The 22,503-nt window shown below is 38.5% G+C and overlaps 1 protein-coding gene across 1 annotated transcript in view; it reads right to left on the bottom strand.

Annotated features, from left to right (window-relative positions):
- PPP1R9A (protein phosphatase 1 regulatory subunit 9A) overlaps window positions 1-22,503 on the bottom strand; it is a gene marked incomplete at its 3' end in the record, with an annotated part of 289,697 nt that overhangs the window by 108,697 nt on the left and 158,497 nt on the right. Inside the window, exons 2-3 of the mRNA XM_008071775.1 lie at window positions 20,119-20,251; window positions 13,954-14,074 (exon numbers count right to left, since the gene is read on the bottom strand). Of these exons, the coding sequence (XP_008069966.1) occupies window positions 13,954-14,074; window positions 20,119-20,251 (254 nt within the window). The remainder of the gene's footprint in view (window positions 1-13,953; window positions 14,075-20,118; window positions 20,252-22,503) is intronic.

The following is a 22,503-nucleotide window of genomic DNA, read 5'->3' on the forward strand; positions in this document are numbered from 1 at the left end:
AGGCAATCCTTTCACAATGTCAATGTACAAAACATTGCAATTTTTATTTGCCAATTATGTCTTAATAAAGCTAGAAATAAAAATGAATTAATAATTTTTAAAAGGTTCAGGACAGGGAGTGAAGCAAGATGTGCCTAAAAGATGGGCTGAGTCATGTGATCAGGATCACCTTCATCAGACCTGCCGAGTAATAATGCCCAGGTAATACTTGCCAAGCAATAACGAATTAACTCTTAGACTCATACTAAGCCAGGAATCCTTTCTCACAGGGACACTCACTGTGGTGGTTACATAACTTCTGAGTATTGAAAAGGCCATTGAATCGCACGCTTTAAGTGGTAAACTATATGATATATGAATATATCAAAATAAAGGTGTTCAGAAATAAATCTTAGAGAACAATTTTATTTGAAACACCACCAACTTCATCATTCCAATAAAATATATTTCTGCTTAGTCTAGCTTTCTGGCTTGTTCAAAACTGGGCCTTGATCTAGTTCTGACACGTCCATCCCATATTACCATTTTTGACACATGTTATGATCTGCCCCGATCTACCCTCACTCTACCCTACCTCACAAAGCGTAAGACTGGATTATTTTACCCATAGAAAATAGAAATGTTGCTCAAGTTTGAGAGCGCTTTATTCGTTATTGTGGTGGATTCATTAATATTAATTAATGCATCATGATAGATTACACAATAATCCATGGATACTATTATAGTAGATTAAAAATCCTGACCAACAGCATCCATCTCCCGTTCCCCTACTGGACCAGCAGCTGGAGGGGAAGGCCCTGCACTCCCACAGAGCAGGTCAGGATCACCAGCTCCCCCTGCTGATCACTCCCCTGGAAACTTAGAAGGTCAGACCTCCCGAGTTCTCTCTGCCTTACTCTCCGCTCCTCACAGTAGGAAAATGAGCAACAACCATATACCCAACCCTCATTGCTTTTTTCCTTCCAGAAAGTAGCAAGAGCGTGTGGTCCACTGACAGCTGCTTAGCCATGTCACACTTTCTTCCATCAGCGCCTCTTTACACTTTAGGTTTCACTGCTCAGGTCTTCGGGGCATGGTGGTGGTAATATTAAAGACTTGCCTTAGAGGGAAAAAAACTAATAAAGTCCTTTAGTCAATTCCAGACTCACTCAGCTTAAACACACACTCCTCATGATAAGATCGCGTGTCAAAGCTTTGTGCTAACTCATTGTTATATTTTCTTTTATATAATGGACACATAACAACGAACTACAGCTCTCACAAGGCAGCTGAAATTCAGTTTTTATTCGAGCTGCCAAGTCACACACCAGGCAGATGGCATCCTTTTAGAAAAGGTACCCTACAGGTTAGCAGCATCCCTACCTTACTGAGTGGGGCAGACTAGGGCACTGGTTCCCAAACTCCTGGGCTGCATCTGAATCACAGGAAGCAGCTGTGAAAATCATAGATTTCACAAGTCGTACCTCCTGCAAGATCCTCATTCAGAAGACACGAGGTGAAGCACAGGACAGACACTTGAGTTACTTCCCAATTTTGTCCGTTAGGAATAACGTTACCTGTACAAGGACCATTTATATATCCAATCCTGAATTGTACCCCACATCCTTAAAATTTTAAAAAAAGAAGGAACAGCACTGCCATTCACAAGCAAGACTTATGTAGACATACTTTTCCATTCTGTTGGAAAATACCTTGGAGTGGAACTGTGGAATTGAAAGGTTAAGGTTATGTTTAACCTAAAAAAAATGCCACACTGTTTTCCTAAGCGGACAAAAAAGTCTGCATTCCCACCAGCTATAAAGGAAGGCTCCATTTCTCCCCCTCCCTGCCACCACTTTCCACTGTCAGTATTCTCATCATTAGCCATTCTACAAGGTATGCAGTGAAATGGCATTAAAGTGTTAACTTGCATGACTCTCATTACTAATAATGTTGAAAATACTTTCAGGTGCTATTGGCCAGTCTTGCATTTTCCGCTTTGAAGTGGCTGTTGAATCTTTTGTCCGTATTTTTGAAATTGGGTCATCATTCTTCTTCTTGCTGGGTTATAAGTGTTCTTTGTATTCTAGATAAAGTCCTAATATGTATGTGCAAATACTTTTTGCTTGGCTATAAGGTTTCCTTTTCATTTCTTAACTGTATATCTCAAAGAACAAAAATTTTGATTTTAATAAAGTTCAATTTATCAGTTTTTCTTTGAAGGTTTGTGTCCTGTTTCATAAATTATTAGTATGATGTTTAAAGATTTTCATCTATGTATTCTTTTATAGGTTTTATAGTATTAGCTCTTATATCTACATATGCAATTAATTTTGAATTTACATTGTGTAAGGTATGAGATAAAGTTTGTGGCTCAGTTTTTAACTTTTCCATAGGGATATCTAATTGTTCTAGCACTTTGCTGAAAAGATTATACTTTTTCCCACTGAATTATCATGGTACTTTCACTGAAATCAACTGACTATATGTCTTAATCTGTTCTTGACTGTTTATTCTATTTCATTGATCTGTTTTTATATTTTTATTTCTATACCAATGTCACACTGTCTTGATTACTGAAGCTTTATATTAAGTCTTGAAATATTGTCAAGTAAGTCTTCCAACTATTCTTCTTTTTCAGAGTTATTACCCTAGGCCCTTGGCAATTACATATGCACTTTAGAACCACCTTGTCAATTTCTACCAAAAAACAAAACCATAAAAGCCTACTAGAATCATGATGGGAATTGCTTTTAATCTACAGATCAGTATGGGGACATCTGACATCTTAAAAGCATTGCATCTTCTCTTCTGTTATATAAGCACTGTATATGTCTCTGCTTACTTACCTACCAAATATTACCATCAGCCACATTTTTCATTTTTATCTTGCAACATCCTCACATTAACCAAAAGCCTTAGGGCCAGCCATGCCCTGAGGACTTGCATCTTCCATAAAACTCTGCCCCTCAGCCCCTTTCTTGCCTTTCCCAAAGCCTTCTCTGGAAAGTGCAGTTCAAAATGCTATCTTCTCTTTGAAGACTCCTCTGCTTATCCATGTCTGGTGCTCTTTTTCGTCCCTTGAATCTCTCCTACACCATTTTATACCTCTATCTGACACTACATATGACCAAATATTGCTTGATATTTCTTGACATAAAAGGTCTTCCTAAGCAGAAGATTGTAAATCTCTGGGTCTTCTACCTAAACCCAGAACAATAAATCTGTATTACTGATCCTATTAAATCATGTTGAGGAAAGAAGGCAATGAAAGAATTCCTATCCTCTGTCGTTTTATTTTCTGAGTGGGATAAAAGTTGGGATGTCCATCACAGGGCAGCATTTCTGAGCATCATTGCTGATGATACTTGAAAGAGGCAAATGTCCTGCTGAGTTCTCCTGCTGTCATTCTGTTTATGCCATTCCTTTACCATAACAGTATCTTCTCTTGGACAGTCATCATTCAAAATTTTGTTTGCTCAGAGACTAGAAAACATCGTTCCTGAATAATTGTTATATAGCCTTAATAGTGTTTTTATCTTTATATCTTTGTGCATGTATATATACAACTTGTATAATATTTATTTATTCGTTTATTTATTTATGAGACAGGGTCTTGCCCAGGCTGGGCTCTAACAATTCTCCACCTCAGTCTCCAGCATAGCTGGGTTTACAGGCACACATCACCATGCCTGGTCAGAGAATGTAATAATTACTTGTGTTGCTTTATACAAGCTACTTTGTTGTTGACATATTGGGGGCAGGGACTTTGTGTTACAAGTTGATTCGACTTTGTGTTATAAGTTCAGCTACTATAACTTTTGGTTACTGAAATTATACCTTTTACTTCTCAACTTTTACATGAAATAGAATGCTATGGAAGTAATATGTATTCAGTACATTCTCTGATAGTGACAATTCATCAATGTCTGAGTGACCAATGACTGTACATGAATGGCAATTCTGCCAAGCAACTTTCATGTGTACAAGTAACTGATTTACTGACATCAATGGGAGATAAAGGCAAGAAGAAAGCCTTTATTTTTCAAATATTTTTGAAAAGCCAAATTAAACTATGAAATTTGAAGGATAAAAAAAATTAGCTTTATTAAGTGCAAGGGCATTGAGGCAACTTTAATCAGGGAAGAGCATTTGAGAGGGCAGACATTGTTTAAAAAGGCCAAAGTTTAAGGATGAATATACAGGAGTCTCAACAGAAGATAGAAAACTTTAAACACAGGTTTTAAAAAAATGTACAGAGCTAACATTTACTGGGGAGAAAAAAATGAAGGCAAAATACAGGTTTGTACATTGTCAATAGACAGAATGAGCAGAAGCAAAGGAAAACAGAGGTGATGATGACATTAATGGGCAAGAAGAAAGAACAAACTAGGTCAAAGAGGTTCCTGGAAAAAAGCATCCTTCTCAGAGCGATTCTGGTCAAAAGTGATGAACCAAGCACAAGAGAAGGGACTGAGTACTCTCATTAGAAGGAAGATAAAAATATGCTGGAAAATGTTAATAGAGAAAATAATATGCTGGACTCATTGATTTGATAGACTCATTCAGGGAGTATTTTCACAAAAACGATTTGATTGTGACTTCTCATTCCAAGGACAGAGAGTGTTGTTACTGGGATAGAATCTGAGTATGGTATGGGTTCCTGTCTGAGAATACAATATACACACACTCACATGCACAAGCATAAATATATATGCATATATAGGGGACTGGTGACATGGGCATGTGATAAACTCACAAAACATTATGGTAAGTGTGTTAAGTCAGGCATGAATAAAACAGGCTGAGGCTGGGAGGAGGGGCTGCTCAAAGTGAAGGTCAAGTGGAACAGGAGGAAGACAAGACTAAGAAGAGACGGGTGCACATTCAGTCATTGTTTTCCCAGACAACCCAAGAAAATCACTAGCCCTAATACATAGAGCTGTTTTTAAAAAATGGTGATGTGACCCTCACAAAGACTAGAGATTACCAGAAATTCTAGACTTAGCCTTGAAGTAGAAATTAACAAAATGTTGGCAAAAATATGATTCTGAGTAGAGTGAAGAGCATGAATGGAATTGTGGCATCAGGAAAACAACCTGGGTCTTCCTGTCATTCAAACCTAACTCTCCATCCCAAAGCTTCTACTTATGATAATTTAGTTAAAATCCCCCAGGGTGCTTCCTCATCTGTTTGTTATTTTAGGGATACCGTAAATGTATGCACCACTGTAGAGGACTACACACAGTAGCACTATCAGTAGTCAAATTTCTACTGCATGAGGGGAAAAAAAGAGCCCAAAGGTAGATGGCAGACCAGGAGTGGAGGGTTCTGCAAAGTAGCCTTGGGACAAAGAAAGGTGAAATAAAGTCAACCCAGACCCACCCTCTCATTCTACAAGATCAGAGAGAGAGTCAAGTATGAACAGGACAGGCAGTTGGGTGAGTTGAGCTTCAGGGCCTGAAACCTTGGTGGCAAACAATGGCAAATCTCCAATCAGGAAAAGCAAGAGATACTTGAGAAAAGGATGAGCATTGTGGGAAAACTGCCAAGGATGCTTCTCACTATCAACAAGGCAAAATAAATTGACAAACATTTTCTTGATACTGGATAGGGGGAGAAAGGAAAATCTTATGAAAAGTTCTGTAGCATGCAAAATATTAAATGTAAATTAACAATACTGTATCTATTACAACAAAATGTTCAAATGTGTAATTGATGCTTTCTTTACAATGTATTTTATTATCTTATCTCAGTCAATGTTTTAGATGCTTTCATTCATTTACTCCAGTCATACCTTTCTTAATCCCTTTTTGATAAAATTTTAAGTTTCTTTAATCATGAATTACTACAAGAATTAATCATTAAGGTTTGCACAGAAAAGGTCTAATATACATACTATGTACACAGCTTATAAAGATTACCAAAAATGTATGCGACAGGTTAGCTCAGTAACTCAGTATGTTGTGGTTTTATTATTTTGGCTCAGATATGCAAGGAATTTGGAGAAGGAAACAAGTGCAGCCAAAAGGCAATTTTCCAGATAGAAGCAGAGACTTGGATGGGCACTTAAGAAACAATATGGGTCTTCAGGACCAACAAGATCTGGACTGGGATTGACAGAAAGTGGAAATCAGAGCACACTGCTGTTGAGAAGGAACACACAAAGTGACAGTTTCTGAAGAGCTATCTTGGGACAGGCCAGGACAAACTAGGAAAGACCGGCTGAGAGAAGCCCCAGAGAAATTAAGGGACAGGCTGGAAGACATGTCCTCAAAGGCCTTGGAGAAGAAACACAGGACAACAAACCCAAGTGACACCCCAAAGAAAGAAATCTGCAACATCATAAGCGATCACATAGGTAGAAGGAGTGGAGGAACAAAAGATGACTAGAAAGTTTACATCTAAAGTAATGAAAATAGAGTAAACACAAGAAACGGTACACAGATCAAGACAAAGAAAGAAAAGAGAAATCAATTCTTTTTTTTTTTTTGAGTCAGTGTCTCACTCTGCCGCCTGGGCTGGAGTGCAGTGGTGCAATCACAGCTCACTGCAACCTCCATCTCCTGAGTTCAGGTAATCCTTCAGCCTCAGCTTCCTAAGTAGGTGAGACTATAGTTGCGTACTACCACACCTGACTAAATCTTTGATTTTCTGTAGATATGATGTCTCACTATGTTGCCCAGGCTGGCCTAAAACTCCTGGGTTCAAGAGATTCTCCTGCCTCAGTCTCCCAAGTGTTGGGATTACAAGGTTAAACCACTATGCCCTGCCAGAAATCCAATAACTTTTCTATTAAATTTGAGATGGAAATAAATTATTAAAGTAAATAAGTTCTACATACCCCAAGGTTAGGGTATAAATCTGCGAGTAATTTCGGTAGAGTCATTTAAAAAATCAGTTCATTGACTGAATACAAAAATGAGTTCAAGAAGCTACCTTTAGAGAAAACAATTCTTACAATGCAGGATGAGGGAAAAAAAGGAAAGCAAAAGGATATAAAGCAGGAGAACTGAAAAGGATCACACAAAACAGGGAGTAACAGAGCTCATGATTATAAGCAAGCATAACATGGCACTGGAGAGTAAGGGTCTCAGCCTAAGGCAAGGCCACTGGATGCTTCAAAAAGGAAGTGAACAATATTGAAAACAATACATCTGAGAAAAAGTTAAGAGTAAAAACCAATATAAAATTTCACCAACTTTAAGTCTAGAGTTTTATGATAATTCTGTCTACCTTACTTGATTGTTTCTGTGAATGGACTGGGGGCAGCTGGTGAAAAAGTTCCACACAGTTAAGAAGTGAAGGCAGTTAGCAGGAGCCAATCAGTGAGGAGATCAGCCTTGAAAGACCAGATGACAGTCGTATAGACATGCAACAGGAAAAGGAAAACAAAAACAAATTAATTTATTTTAAAAAGAAGAAAATCAGGTAGCCAGTAAACATCTTAAGAGGCTCAAAAACAAAAGGTTCAAATTTAAAGAGCAATAATATCTCACTTGTCAAATTACTAAAGACTGGGTACAATGGCTCATACCTATAATCCTATCACTTTGGGAAGCCGAAATGGAAGGACTGCTTGAGGCCAGGAGTTCAAAACCAACCTGGGTAACAGTGAGACCCTGTCTCCACAAAGAAATGTAGACATTGGCCAGGCATAGTGGTGGACTAAACCGTTTTTAAAATTATTAATTCATTTTTATTTCCAGCCTTATTGAGGCATAATTGACAAATAAAAATTGCAGTGTTTTGTACCTTGACATTGTGAAAGGATTACCTCAGTCACACTAATTAACATATTCATCACCTCACATTGTTCATTTCTTTGGTGGTGAGCGCAGTTCAGATCTACTTTCTGAGTGAATTACAAGTTACACAATACATCATTATTAGCTTTAATCATCATGCACAGAGGCAGGAGGGCACCCCAGCTGGCCAGGAAGACAGGGGAGAGACGCCTTGAGCACTCCACACAGCAGAAAAGGGGCAATGGCGTGGGTGGGATTTGCTGTCTGCATTCAGAGATTGCAGACCAGGGTGAAAAAGAGGGGTCCCATGACTCAAATGCTGATCCTACATCATTCTCGCAGTGAGGCTCCACACAGAGAGCATTAAGGGGAAGAAGAAAGCCCAAGACTGATTATCGCTTTCATAAAACAGGCACTTATTTTTTTTTTAAATGTTCTCATTTATAGTCATTAAAGAAAAAAATCTAAAAATATGATACACAACTTGGAAAAAAGAAAATAAAAATCATCTTTAAATTTTTAAAAGGAAGGAAAGGAGGAAGGAGGGGAGTCGAGTTCCATGGAGTTTGCTATTTGAGGGACTTTTCCACGTAGCCCTTGATAGAGGTAGAGTGTGTGATGATTAAAATGAAGAGAAGCTCAGGAAACTTACAAACAAGGAGAGAGAGGAGAGGGAAAGGGAGCTGGACGGGGGATGAGAGAGGAAGGGCTTAATGGGCAGCGCTCAGGGTCACACCCACCATAGACGGCTCTTCCAGGAGATCACCAGTCACCAGAGCAGCTGCACATACATGGATACTGTCAGCGGGAAAAAGCTGGCTGGTATCTGACACCATCTTGCGTGTATCTCTTATCCTGTGAGAAGATAACTTTTAACATAACCTCAGGTATCCTAACACTGATGATCTCTCTCGAATCATGGCTATCATGAACAGCACAGAAAAGCCCTGATGACAGAAATGACTCCTGATGGTAAACATTACAGGGACAGAGCTCGGCATCAGACCATCCCAGAGTGCAGAGAGTAATGAGTTCTAGAGATATCCAGACTTTCCAAACATTTTCCACAATAGCAGAGGAAACAGTCCATTTCCCCTGGAAACACTGTCGACTAGAATGGAATTTATGGGAATGCACTTGGTCAGTCAGCTGGCTCCTCAGCAGCTTCCATATGCTCAAAATGCATAGAGCAAGTGACACCACGGCTTGCTCTCTCTTACTGTGACACTGCTGCCATCCTACAATGCTTACTCTAAAAACCAGGATCAATGGGCACATGGCTAATGAAAATGTAGATGCTAGATTACTCTGGGGTGTGCTTAATGTGACTGGATAGTTATTTACCAACAAGATGTTTTTGGGAAGGGGAGAAAACCAAACCCTACCACACAGTGCTTATGTCAACAAAGCAACTACAGAGGAATGCCAGGGCGGCAGCTGGAGCAGACATCTTCCCCAAAATGCCAGAGAGTGAGCTTTTACATGAATGGGAAGAAATGCAGCAAAGCAGCAACAGTCCAACTTTCTGTGGGGAGAAGCAGTAAAATACTTGATTAGAAGAGTGACACAAGAGTGTGCAAGAGAGGAAGCCTCGACCAGGGATTACGGCCAAGCAATTAAAGCAGCAGTTTCCACCCGGGCTCCCCTGACCTGGACAGCACCTCCAGCATAGACAGGCCCCAGGAGAGGGTGCCTCTGTGGTAGGGCAGGCATCACGACAGGTCTCGGTCTGTTTTAGGAGCTGGGATTACCCTAAAGTTGGTGAAAGCCCACTAACATCATTTGAAAACCATGACTTGAATGAGGATAAAATACAGAGCACCTTGATTTCATATTTGGCATCTTTTCCAATAAAGTGGAAAAGGCCAGTGTTTCAAAAAGATGATGAGCAAAAGTTTAGAAATAGAAACAAGAGCCAAAACCAAGCCAACCAGAGGCAATGTACTTTCAAATTGCCTCTAATTTAACACAGTGTTACTGACATCCTATCAGTGTCACCCATGGGATTTGCTCTGCAATTCAACATTTTTAAGTATAGTATTATGAAACTAACTTTGCTTTATAGAATCATGAAAGAGAACTGGAGAATCATTAGTATGTGGAAGAGTCCTGTGTGCCGTCCTAAAGGTTACATTTTAATATCATTCTACTAAAAACCCAGAACTAAAACAGAACATGGAAATGGCTGCCAGGTCATTCAGCTAAATTCCAGATAATTGCAAGAGGCAAGGCAGCACAAAAACAAAATGGAGAAAAATCTTAGGCCCAAGTAAGCATTTCAAAATTGATTTAAAACTGGGTGTGGTTGTACATGCCTGTAGTCCCTGCTACTTAGAAGGTAGGAGGACTGCTTGAGTCCAGGAGTTTGAGACCAGGCTAGGCAAGATAGTAAGACCTCATCTCTAAAAATAAAAAGTAAAAATGAAAAGTGATTAAAGCACAAGGATTCACTCCTTCAACAAAAATTTCCTGAGCACTCCCTGTGTTTAAGGCATCCCATTAGAAGGTACAGACATGAAAAGCTTGATAAAAGAAAACTTAGAATATAGGAGAAAATATCAAAGAATAATGAAGACTTAACTACACTGGATAATTCAAGAGGGTGAGTACCCAAGGCAAATTGAAAAGTACTCAAATGACCACTTATGTACCTAATCCTGAACTGTACACAATATCTTTAAAATAAATACATTAAATTTTTTTTTTTAATTTAAAAAAAGAAAAGTATTCAAAATGTGGTGAACAAATAAGTTTCTTCTGAGAACAGAAGGAAGAGAGAAAACTTTCTGTATCGATGTCTGCTTAGTTAATATTCCCGGAAGGAAGCAAGACCAAAGCCAAGATTAAATTGTAATAAATCTTAAACCAAAAGAGTTTTTGAGAAACTGAAGCAAGTTAGAAAACAATAATACAGAATCTTGTCTGGTTGAGGCTAAAAGGAAACACTATCAGGAACATCTAACCCAGAACTTTAATTTTGTCCGTTAATAACTTCTGAAGAGTGACCTCCTCAGAGTGACAACCTTATTATTTTTGTTGTCATTGAAAAACTATAAACAAGCATTATATATTCTTTTAAAAATTAAATATTCTACATCAGCCAAAATTTGAAAATTTGGAGTAGAATCACTCAACACTTTGCAGTGTATTCATTTTAGTTTTTTTGAGAAACAGAGTGACCAAGAGACAATGATAAAGAAGGCAGGGGGAATGAAGAGAGAGACAGAGAGAAAGAGAGAGAGAGAGAAATGGACAGAGAGGCTGCTATCCATGTATCCGTGACTACCCACATAAGAATGGCATCATATTAATCCTACTGCTGTGTAAACCCTTAATGTAGTACTTTTCTATATCAGCAAGTATACATACCATAACTTTTAAAAAGTATGATTGACTAGAACCAGCAACTACCATTTATCTTTGTATAACATTTGTATGTTGTATACTTTTTAAATAATAAACATTCAAACACCATGCAAATGAGCACATCAGGAATGGTAGTAATAACAATAATTTAAAAGACACTAAATCTTCCATAAGCCTAACAAACATTTATTTTCACAGACGTACATATTCACAGCTACTCTCAATTTTATTACTCACATAAAATAGAATGTAGTTCCTCTGACCGCCAAAGTTTACGATTCTATACTTATGTGGTACAACTTTCAATCATTTGTCCTAAGACTCTTCCCATAATAACTGTTTTTCTACATTTCAAGTTTACTCTTACTTGGCTCTATAGCAGTTTCATACACAAACAGCACTGTGGAAGGTTTCTTATTTACATAAGCTTATTTAATGCTTACAACAACCCTGCAATGTAGATCAAATGAAATTTAAGTAATCTGTTCAATATCCCACAGCTGATAAGTGGAAGGAATGGAATTAAAAACCCCAGTTACACAATCTGAAAGATTCTGTTCCTTTCATCACATCAAGTTGCCTTAGCATATTCACTGAGGTATTTATTAAGCACCTTTTATGACAACAGCAGGATTAGTATACAAGGAAAACATTCATCTAAAAGAACTGAGAAAATGCATACTGGTATTGGTGAAGCAGAGTTCTAATATTGGTAAATAATGAAACTACAATGGAGCAAAAATTCAGTAAATGAGTTCATAGAAAACAAACCTAAATTTAAAATGAGTGAGGGAAAAATAAACAGGTCTGTGTTTAGAACAATGGAAACTGCAGCCAGGCGCAGTGGCTCACACCTATAATCCCAGCAGTTTGAGAGGCTGAGGTGGGTGGATTGCTTGAGCTCAGCAGTTCAAGACCAGCCTGGGCAACATAGCAAAACCTCACTTCTACAAAAAAAAGAAGAAGGAAAAAAAAGCACAATTAAGCTGGTCAAGTGCTACATCAAAAATTTCTCTTTTTGTTTTTTAATCAAGTTGTATTTTGAATTGACTTTGTGGCCAATTCACTTAAGGCTAATGGTCCATAATAATCTAACACTGTTGAAATACCAACTATAAGCATTATTTCCTATCACATTAAAATGTCTCTTGAAATTTTTTTATAAAACTTAATGACAGATTAGGCAAATTTCACAAACAAATTTTAGCTCCATTGGAATAAATGTGCTACATTAATAACAATAAATAACAGGAAATACTACTACTATTATAAAATTCATTAAAGAGAAGACTACTCTCAAAAAGAGGAAGACTATTAATAAATTACTTTCCAACACAAAATATTCATATCCTACTAGCTTTGTTGTAACAGTCATACACATGCCATCAGCTGAACTTCCAGCCTGGAAGACTCATTTCCAACCTCTGTGCAAAGTATTACACTGAGGGCTGGGCATACACACAGGCTACTGCCTAAAGTACTGTCTCTACCTACATGAAGAGATGTGGAAGATTTGGTTTCTGTTTTTATAAGTCCACGTAGGTCTCCTTAGAGCCATCTGTGGATGTCAATATGTGTTTCCAGGATTAAAATAGAAATACTACTACTTATTCACAAACTGTGTTCAATACGCTTTACTATTTCTGATATGATGGTTAAAGGATACATGCTTAAACAGTCAAAAAAAACTCAAAGCTATTCATTCAATGTTTCTTGAAAATTTATTTAAATTTGGCAGACATGCTTTTAGGTCTACTTTTATTTTTACCGCCAACTGCTATAGCTTGAATGTGTCCCCCAAAGTCCTTGTGTTGCAGATGTAATCCTCACTGCCCCCATGTTGGGAGGTGGGACCTTTAAGAGGTCATGAGGTGGTGAGGACTTGGCTTCATGAATGGATTAAGGTTGTAATGCTGGGAGTGGATCCATTTTCTCAGGAGTGGGTTTGCTATAAAAGGGAATTTGGCCCCCTCTTGCTCTCTCTCACACATGCTCTCTTGTCTTTCACCTTCTGCCATGGAAGGTCACAGCAACAGGGCCCTCAACAGATGTAGACCCTCCATCTTGGGCTTTGCAGCCTCTGGAACCATGAGCCAACACGTTTTTGTTCATTATCAATTACCTAGTCTCTAGTATTCTCCTAGCGGGAGAAAACAAACTAAGAAATCAACCCTCTGCTTTTAGCTCCCATCTGACACAGCAGTATGAAGATTAATAAAAATCTTTACAGTAAAGATAGATGCAGCGTATGAGAGGAAAAGCTAAGACATAAAGCAGAGATTATCTGATGTTCTGCTGTGTATCAGAATTATCCAGGTGGTTGTTCAGTGCAGAATGCTGGACATCCCTCTCAGAGATTTTAATCCTACAGGTTTAACTGGCACTCAGGAACCTGTGTTTTTAGATAAGACACATCTGAAAAAACATGATTCTCCGGAATTATCATCAGTACAGAATTAGAATTCTTAATTTCCCATCTACCTGTGTAATTTTTCAAATGCCAGAACTATTATTATTTGTCTCAATATTTCTGAAATAAAACAACCCACTGACCTCCAGAATACACATTCTTCGATGATAGACACCCATATTTCTACCCACTTCCCGTTAGACAGACAGATGAATGGATAAAGACAGGTGTGGACAGAAAGATCCTCCCACCCATTTATCTAATATACACGAAAGAAAGAGAGATTCTGCCTGCAAATCAGAAAGTAATTCAAGTATTTTAACATTTTCCACATCTAAGAAACTCTGAAGTGCTGCCATCCTAGAAAAATCAAAATAATAAGCTACCACGGAGAGAATTCCCAGGCAAGTTCCCTGAGGGTTGGCGCTGCTCACAGCAGTGGTGGCTTACCTGCCGTCCCGCTGAGCCGCCCCGCCTTCTGTCACCGTCTTGACAAATATTCCCAGCTTTTCAAGCCCAGCGTCTGCTCCCACACCCATTCCAATAATACTTATGCCAAGACCGTCCTCATCTATGAAAAAGAAAAAAAAGGAAAGCTTAAGTTTGGCACTCGTCCACAGTGAGCTGGGGTGGCCTGTCTGCCATGTCAGCTGTTCTGTTCTATTCTGTGTGACAGGACACACAGCACACCTGCCTCATGAGAACCTTTTTCCTTCTAGGGAGAAATGTCAAATGAGATCAGATCCCCAAGTAGGCCCCTGAGTATAGTCCCATTTCACCACCACCACTGGTAATTCATGTGCCTATGGAAAGGTGAACTTAACACTGAGCAACCCAGCTGCTTTAAAACATTTATTTTTGCCGGGCACAGTGGCTCACGTCTGTTATCCCAGCACTTCGGGAGCTGAGGGGAGAGGACTGCCTGAACCCACAGGTTAGAGACCAGCCTGGGCAATATTGCGACCTTGTCTCCACAATAACTCAAAAAATTAGCCAGTGTAGTATCACACACCTGCGATTCCAGCTACTTGGAAGGCTGAGGTGGAAGAATCGCCTGAGTCTAGCAGGTCAAGGCTGTTCTAGCCATAAGCATGCCACTGCACTCCAGCCTGGGAGGCAGAGTGAGAATCCAACTCAAAAAAACCCAAAAGACCAAAAACAAACAAACAAAAAACAGATTCTCCAAATAATGCTATCAATTATTTTAGGCCTAAAGGCACATACATTCAAATGTATCATTTTGAATAAATGTGATCATAACATCTGGAATTTCTTCTTTATTCATAGGTTCTCTTTACTTTTTTATTTGTCCATCATATTAAAAAGATAGTATGTATGTTTGAATGCTTTCCTCTGTGCTACCATACACAAATATATACACTTATCAACAGCTACAACATATACAAATACATACACATGCAGCGACATATGTATATATGTGTGTGTGCATATATATGTAATATATATATGGTTTATTTTTCCTTCCTATTTGCTTTTCACAAAGGAGGTTATAACTACTTTTCTCTGCAGCTTACTTTTTAAAAACCAATGATATGTCATGGAAACACGTTTACATAGCTCCAAATTCCTAATGACTGTAATATTTCATGGTAAGATGGTATCATAATGTATCCAACCATTTCTCTATTCACAGGCCCTCACTTCTGTTTCCATTTTACTGGTCCTGTGAACAATACTGACTAGTAGCATGTTTCTTAAAATTCACTTACAAATCATGTATATATCCATATTTCCATTTGTCCTTTCCATGAACATAAACAGTTTAACACCAATGAAAATACAAGACATCCTATTTGGTGTACCATGTTTTTTGGTTAACATTCAAGATTGTTTTCTGATAGCCTCTAAAATCTTTATAATCTTTGGTTTATTAGCAGCATTGAAAAACATTAGCTAATCGACAGTGACGGATTATTAAAGAAAAACTGGTCCATCGTATTTAACAGGTTGCTTGATGCTTTTAAAAGTCTTTTCGGTGATAATCTTCACTTTCCTAAGTATTCTTAATTAGTATTGTATAAAAGAAGGTTCATCTCATTGACTATCACCAACTTCTGCTATAAGTATTTCTAAGTACAATTCGCATTCCTGTCCTACATCTTTATTCCACATGTCTCTGGGCGAAGTGTGGTCTGTCTGTTCAGTGGCATGCTAGGGCATCTTGACGGTGTTTCCCTGGATGAGTATTCTGAGGCGAGCCCCGCTGGAGGCATGAGCAGACTGACCCAAGGCATTGGCATCTCTCCAGCGTGGGAATGTGAACACTGACTCCTGTGGGCTATCTCTGAAGACCTTTCTCTCTCATTACATTTAGAATGTCTCATAGATGAGATTTCTATTTATTATATTCAAATTGTTTCTCCAGTATAAATACTCTGATGTTCATCAGGAGGGTTTCTCTTGGCTAGATTTTCCTACATTCATTACGGTTTTAGAATCTTTGCCCAAAGAGTATGACATGCGCCGCTTTCTGGTCCCACATGAAATCTCTGTATAGAAGTTTAGCTGGTGAATTCTTATTCACGCCCATCACATTCATAGGGCTTTTCTAGGGTGTGACTCTTCATGTGGGTGAGGGATGAGTGACTGCTGAAAGCCTTGCCATAGTGTTTACACCAAGTATGTTTTCCCCCAGTGTTGCCCATGTGTGGTTAAAGAGATGAGCACGGTGGCCTCTCCCTCTCTGTTGATGGTCTCTCCCTCACTGATGATGCTGTGAGACTTCTCTCCAGTCTAAAATCGTTAGCGTCTGTATGTATGAACACTCGGCCAAATTCCCACTCATGGTCATGGCACTTCTCTTCATTTTTTGAGTGACCACGCATTAGGTCAATGTTGAGCTGTGGGTGAACCTCTTCCATGCTCATTACATTCCAAAGGCTCCTCTCACATGCAAAACCTTTGTATGTCATGCCATGAAGCCATTTCTTCCTGCAACTATCCTGAGTGAAAATTACTTCTTGGTTTTTAAATCCACTTTCCCTGCGTGGACTCAGATTTTGGTACAATTCTCTTTCTTCCTTCCATTGCTCCTCTTTGTAGAGAGGGGTCTCACTGTTCTCCCTCTCCTGACCGCAAGTGATTCACCTGCCTCGACCTCTCAAAGTGCTGGGATTATTGGTGTGAGTCACTGTGCCCAGTCTTGATATTTTATTTCATTTAGAATTTTAAAACATATGTTCATAATTGGAGTTCATTGCATGCTAGTTTTTATATGTTATTTTGACAGAATACATTAAAAAAACTTTCCTTCATAATCAATGATGTAAAACAGTCTAAATAGCACTGGTACACTAGAAACATGGTTCTGGTGACTTTTTAATGTTTTATCTTTAATCATCATTCTAGTATCTTCTATAGCAATTAGTCTGCTTTGCTTGAGCTGCATTTGATAATTTTTATTTTGTTAAGAAATACATTATTTCTAGGTATTCACCTATTTTGCCAAAGAAATTCAGTGACTGATGCTCTCTTACACTGTAAATTTGTATATATTTGCTTTCCACTCCTAATGTGCATATATTTGCTTTCAATTTTTGTCAATCAGTATTGTAAAGAATTGATGTGAAAAAGCTTAGCATTGCCTTACTGTACTATTTCTTCTTTCCTATGTCATTAATATTGTTTTTATTTATACTATTCTTCCTTCCTGGTTTATTTGATTTATTTTGTTTACTTTTTTCTGATTTTTAAGATAAGACTTTTTCTCTTTTTTGTTTGTTTGTTTTTAAGAAAGACATTACAGATTTAACTTTTCTTCTGAGTAAGGTTTTTGCTGTACATCATGAAATTTTAAAGTATAATCCTTTGTAAGATGTCTTGGAATACTAGTTTCAATTTTCTTTTTCATCTGACATCTACCTAGAAATCTATTACATAATTCCAGGTTCTCATAATATTAAAGGAGCTTTAAAAATATTTCTGAAAATGTTTTCTTTTTAACTATAGCTTTAAATTGAGCTAAGTATGTTAACGCACCCCTCTGTGGTCTTGCTTGTTTCCTGTCAATAGATTTGTCTAGTTCTGAAAGAAATGTATTGAAATCTCCATTCATTGTATTTCATTTTATCACCTTCCAGTTTAATTCTCAGTATGAAATATTGCATGCATACAAGAGTTTTAAAAACATGTATCCATAAAACATTATGCTCAACAAATAAAAATAAAACAAACATCCAAATACTCACAAAGACACAGATTATTCACCAACACCCAGAGTTCCCCATGATCCCTCCCAGATCTTGTAACTTTCCTTGGTGACCATCATCCTAAATACTGTAAGCAATTCTCTCCTTTTTTGTTAATACTGCCTTGTAAAAACCACATATTTCTGTCTCCCTAAACAATAAGGTGTTTGCTTATTGTTTTGAAATTTAATTAAGCAGAAGCACACTGGGATTTGCTCTTTTCATTATCCCGACTTCACGTTTGTAAGAATCATGCATGTGTGTGAACTGCGGCCCTGAATTGTTTTACTACCAAGTAATATTTTATTAACTAGAGATGCTACAATGTACAAACCCTTTCTACCACAGATGACTATTTGGATTGTTCTCATATTTTGCTATTATGAATAGAAATACAATGGCCCAGCTATTTGTATGGTCCATGAGTTAAGAATAGTCTTTATTTTTTTTTTTTTTTAGTTGGAGCCTCACTCTGTTGCCCAGGCTGGAGTGTAGTGGCACACTCATGGCCACCCTTGACTGCTGAGCTCAGGTGATCCTTCTGTCTCAGTTTTCCAAGTAGCTGGAACCATAGGCGCATGCCACTATGCCTGGGTAATCTTTTGATTGATTGTAGAGACATGGTCTCGCCATGTTGCCCAGGTGGTCTCGAATCCCTGGACTTAGGCGATCCTCTTGCCTCGGCTCCCCAAAGTGCTGGGATTACAGGCTTGAGCCACCCAGCAAGTATCACGCTTCATTCGCTGTACCCCCAAATGAAAGGATCTTTTAACAGGAGTAATCAGTCATCCATGTTTGGTATGATATGACTGGCTTCTTCACAGCTTTTTCAGTCAAGTAACTTCATAGTTTAATATTTATACTACATTTAATATTAAACTTGATAGTTTAATATTAGATATTACATTTAATATTTTAAAATAATATTTATTTTATTTTTTCCTCACTTTTGCTGGTTTAAACAAGTTGTTTTCTGTTCCATTTCCTTCCTGCTAACTGGACAGAAAATTATTCAGATAAAATATAGATGATGTGCTCTTTACGTCCTCACCTACCGGCAGACCTTTCTTTCCCAGGACAGGCAAATGGATACAGGATTCCTGGTCACCAGCTCCTATTCTTCATAGCATGGGAAATGGTACTGTTCCCCACATCTTCCAGCTTCTCGTGTTGCAAATCAGAAGTCTGACGCTAATCTAATCCTTTTGCCATTCTAATATCTTTATCTGCATGTTTTGTTTGTTTTGTTGGTCTGGTATTTTGTAAGACTTTCACTTTATCTTTGAACATTAGGATTTTTTCCCCAGACTATGCTTTAGTGTGGAGTAAGTTTGGGCTTTTTCAGCTCTCTGGCTTGCAACTGGATATTCCTTTTCTTATATGAGGTTGGGGTCTTTTTTTTTCAGCTCAAGAAACTTTTCTTCCATTATTATTACTTAATCTGTCTGTCCTCCTCCATTGGCCACCCCCCCTTCTGTTGCCTACAATTTGTATATTAGGGTTCCTCCATGACTTTTCTTGGATTTTTGCTCTGTCATTTGAGAATTAATTTTGGATGTTGCTAGCACTTGACCTCCTAGGTCACCAATTTGATTCTCAACAATGACCATTCTTTTTAATTCCTCTGGTACATTTTTCATCTGAAATTCAAGAAGTTTGTTGTTTTTGGGAATTTGCTTAAGAATGCCTTTTTAAAACCATTCTTGAATGTCCTTGAGTGGATTTTTCTCTCTCTCTTTCTCCTTCCCTCCCTCCCTCTTTTGTTATTCGAGTCATCAACAGATTGTGCTCTTTCCAAAGCTCTCTGATGTGATTCAGTGATTTTTCCATTCACTGAATCACAGTCCAGTTCCTGGTATGATCAACACAGCCACCTCTAGCCCAGGGTCAGCAGCTGCTGCAGCTAGTCAGCTGCAGCTCAGGGAGAACCTCAGGAGAAGCTCCTCATGCCTTGGTCTCCCTGTCTGCTTTCAGCCTTCTCCCCACAAAGATGGGGAGGACATAGCCCTACTATGGAAATCTCCCTGGATTCTACTGCTTTCATTTCAAAAGGTCATAACTTTTCAACAAAATAAAACAAAAACGACCGTCTGTCCCTCACTCTCCTTTGTACCCACTCTGTCTGGGCTCATCCTCAGTAGCCCATCCAGGACACCATCAAAGCCTCAGGCCTCACACACACCTTCCAAGCATGCCCACCATCCCAGTCAGATGAAATAGGGCACGGCTGGGAGTGATCATCCACCTGGAATCCACACAGCTGTTTTTGAAACGTAATAAAGAAGACCTTTGGTGAGAATTGAGATTTTATCCAAGCCATAGAAGACAAGGCTACAGTTTGGAAAAATAATTCTGTATGACGAGCATGTGACATAATGACACTGTCGACACTATGGCACTTACACACCTTTCTCCAGCTCCACTGGAAAGAGCTCCAACTTCTCCACACGCTTTTCCAGCTCATACTCGGCTGAGGCAGCCACGGGATCGACCTCGTCATTCCTCCTGTCATAGTCTTCATTGGAGTATGTGTTGAAAACCTGCAGCAAGAGGCCAATAGCAAGGTGATGACACAAAAAACATGGCATTCTTGGTTACAAAGAAAAGCTGCTAGATACACACAACCATGTGAGTCAAAAATTTGTATGGTGAATTTCTTCCAAACAACTGTTTGTCTTTAAAACCAATTGAGATGTTAAGAAAGAGACACAGAATCAGTATAAAAATCACTTCCTAATTGAAAAATGCATGCATCATTCTGCCACTTTTAGGAATTTAAGAGAGATAGTAGCTACAAAATACAGTATTTGAATAGCAATATTCATCAGCTTTTACAGAATCAGAACAGACAATATTAGCTGAAATGCTCTGCTGTTTTCTGATAAAACTAAGGCAAAGCCTCTTGAAGAGGCGTGAGCAAACCTCTACCCTGAACCTGTTTTATGGTCCACCTTGTCTTTCCACAATGCAGTAGGGTGTCTGTAGCATAGGGACATTTTGATCATGAGATCATGGAATCTGAGTTCCATTTCAAAACCATCCTGGGCTGTGTTAAGTGCTCTCATCTGCCATCCTGCATGTTACATACGTACAGATTTAAATTAAATTCTCATTGAGGCTTGTACTGAAGTGATTGCAAAATTATCACTCAAGAGTTGTAAAACAAATGGGATATTGACAGCTCTTTATTTCTTACTTATAGTATTCAAAAGATCACTAAATGTGGCCTTCAGATGTAGCTATAAGAAAGAGGATTGTCCTTATTTCTGCTGAAATATTTGTTTTATCTGAAAAGGAATTGAGACAGTGATTCAATCCCTTTCTTAATATAGTAAATAAGATATAAAAGAAACAAATGTATAATTCATCAAATCCAATTAATCATATGTATATAATAAAAACTGACCTTTTCAATTAAATTCAATAGTTATTAAGCACCTAAACTGTAAAATCTTAAAATCTAGGAGTAGTTTTAAAATAATATGTATAAAAAGCTGTAATAAAAACAGAAGGTCGAGAATTAAAGAAATCATGTCTATTTCCTACACAGCTGCACTGCTGGTCCACATCCGCTTGACACCCATATGACGGGAAGACTGGTCATTCTGTACCCCATACATGGACACAGCAACCTGTAAACCAAGGATACGTGTCACCTCTATAGAAGCAGATGCAGTGGGGTTCCTAATGGTATACACTTCTCCAAATTCTGTCATTTGTAGGTTTGTACCTAAGTAAATACTGCTTTTCTTCCTGACTCTCAGTATGTTTTCACAGCCTCATGTCACCTTTGTTTTTAGGCAGGTTAGTTATCCTAGGCATGGCGGGGATGGAAACTTACTAAGCCAGAGGTTCAAAAACTTCCTGTGATTTGCAACAAGTCTGAAACTTCCTGTGGCTTGAACTCCTACAGAACTGACACTAAAAACCTAGATGAAAGCCAGCACCCCCAGCCCTCCAGGACCTCTCCCTCTTGAAGACTGCTGCACTTCCCTTTCTGGCTTCAAATTAAAGCTCCTTGTTTTACTTTCTGTGACTCATCCTTGAATTCTTTCCTGCAGAGTCAAGTGCTGGGTCCCCAGGTATGGGTGGAGGACAGTACCTCTCAGGTAGAGACTTCCATCTCCCCAAGGACCCAGCTGGACAGCGTGGAGCCCATCTGGAGATGCTGTCTCTCTGACTGAGGCACCCTCTCAAGCCTGCAGCCATTGATTGGACTGGGCTCTACCAACTGTTCACCCTAGTAAACAATAATGCATCAAAATGCACATCCCTATACAATGAGGTTTGTACTTGTATTCAATTTTTCATAAAAATGCTTCCTGTGCCCCTTCCATAAAGCCCTCTAATATTTTTCTTAAACTGTCAGACTTATAAGTTTCTCTTGGAAAGCCCTTTTGATTTTTCACTTCTTTTTATAGTTTTTGAAAATCACTTCTTCACATTTATTTATTTATTCAACAAAAATCTACAGCGTTTCAACCCTATGCCAGACAATGGAGAAAGCAGTTTTAAAAAACTCATAGTTCAGGAAGGACACAGAGAACAAAGTAAGCAACAACAAGGTAACGTGACAGCTGATATAAAAGAAGAATGTACCGAGGACTCTTTCATTGCCTGAGAAAGGGAAGATATTTGAGCCAGGAAGAAAAAACCAGAAATTTGCATATTCATGCACAGAAGAATCGCATATTTCGAATGGAAGACCTCAGATAACACACATGTACAGTAGTTAAACAGCATCAGCAGTTGAGTACTACGATGCAACATGACAATGGGAGCAAACCTCAAC

This window comes from Carlito syrichta, unplaced genomic scaffold (assembly GCF_000164805.1).
Source record: "Carlito syrichta isolate Samal-C Ts95f unplaced genomic scaffold, Tarsius_syrichta-2.0.1 Scaffold314720, whole genome shotgun sequence".
In the NCBI taxonomy this organism is placed as follows: Eukaryota; Metazoa; Chordata; class Mammalia; order Primates; family Tarsiidae; genus Carlito; species Carlito syrichta.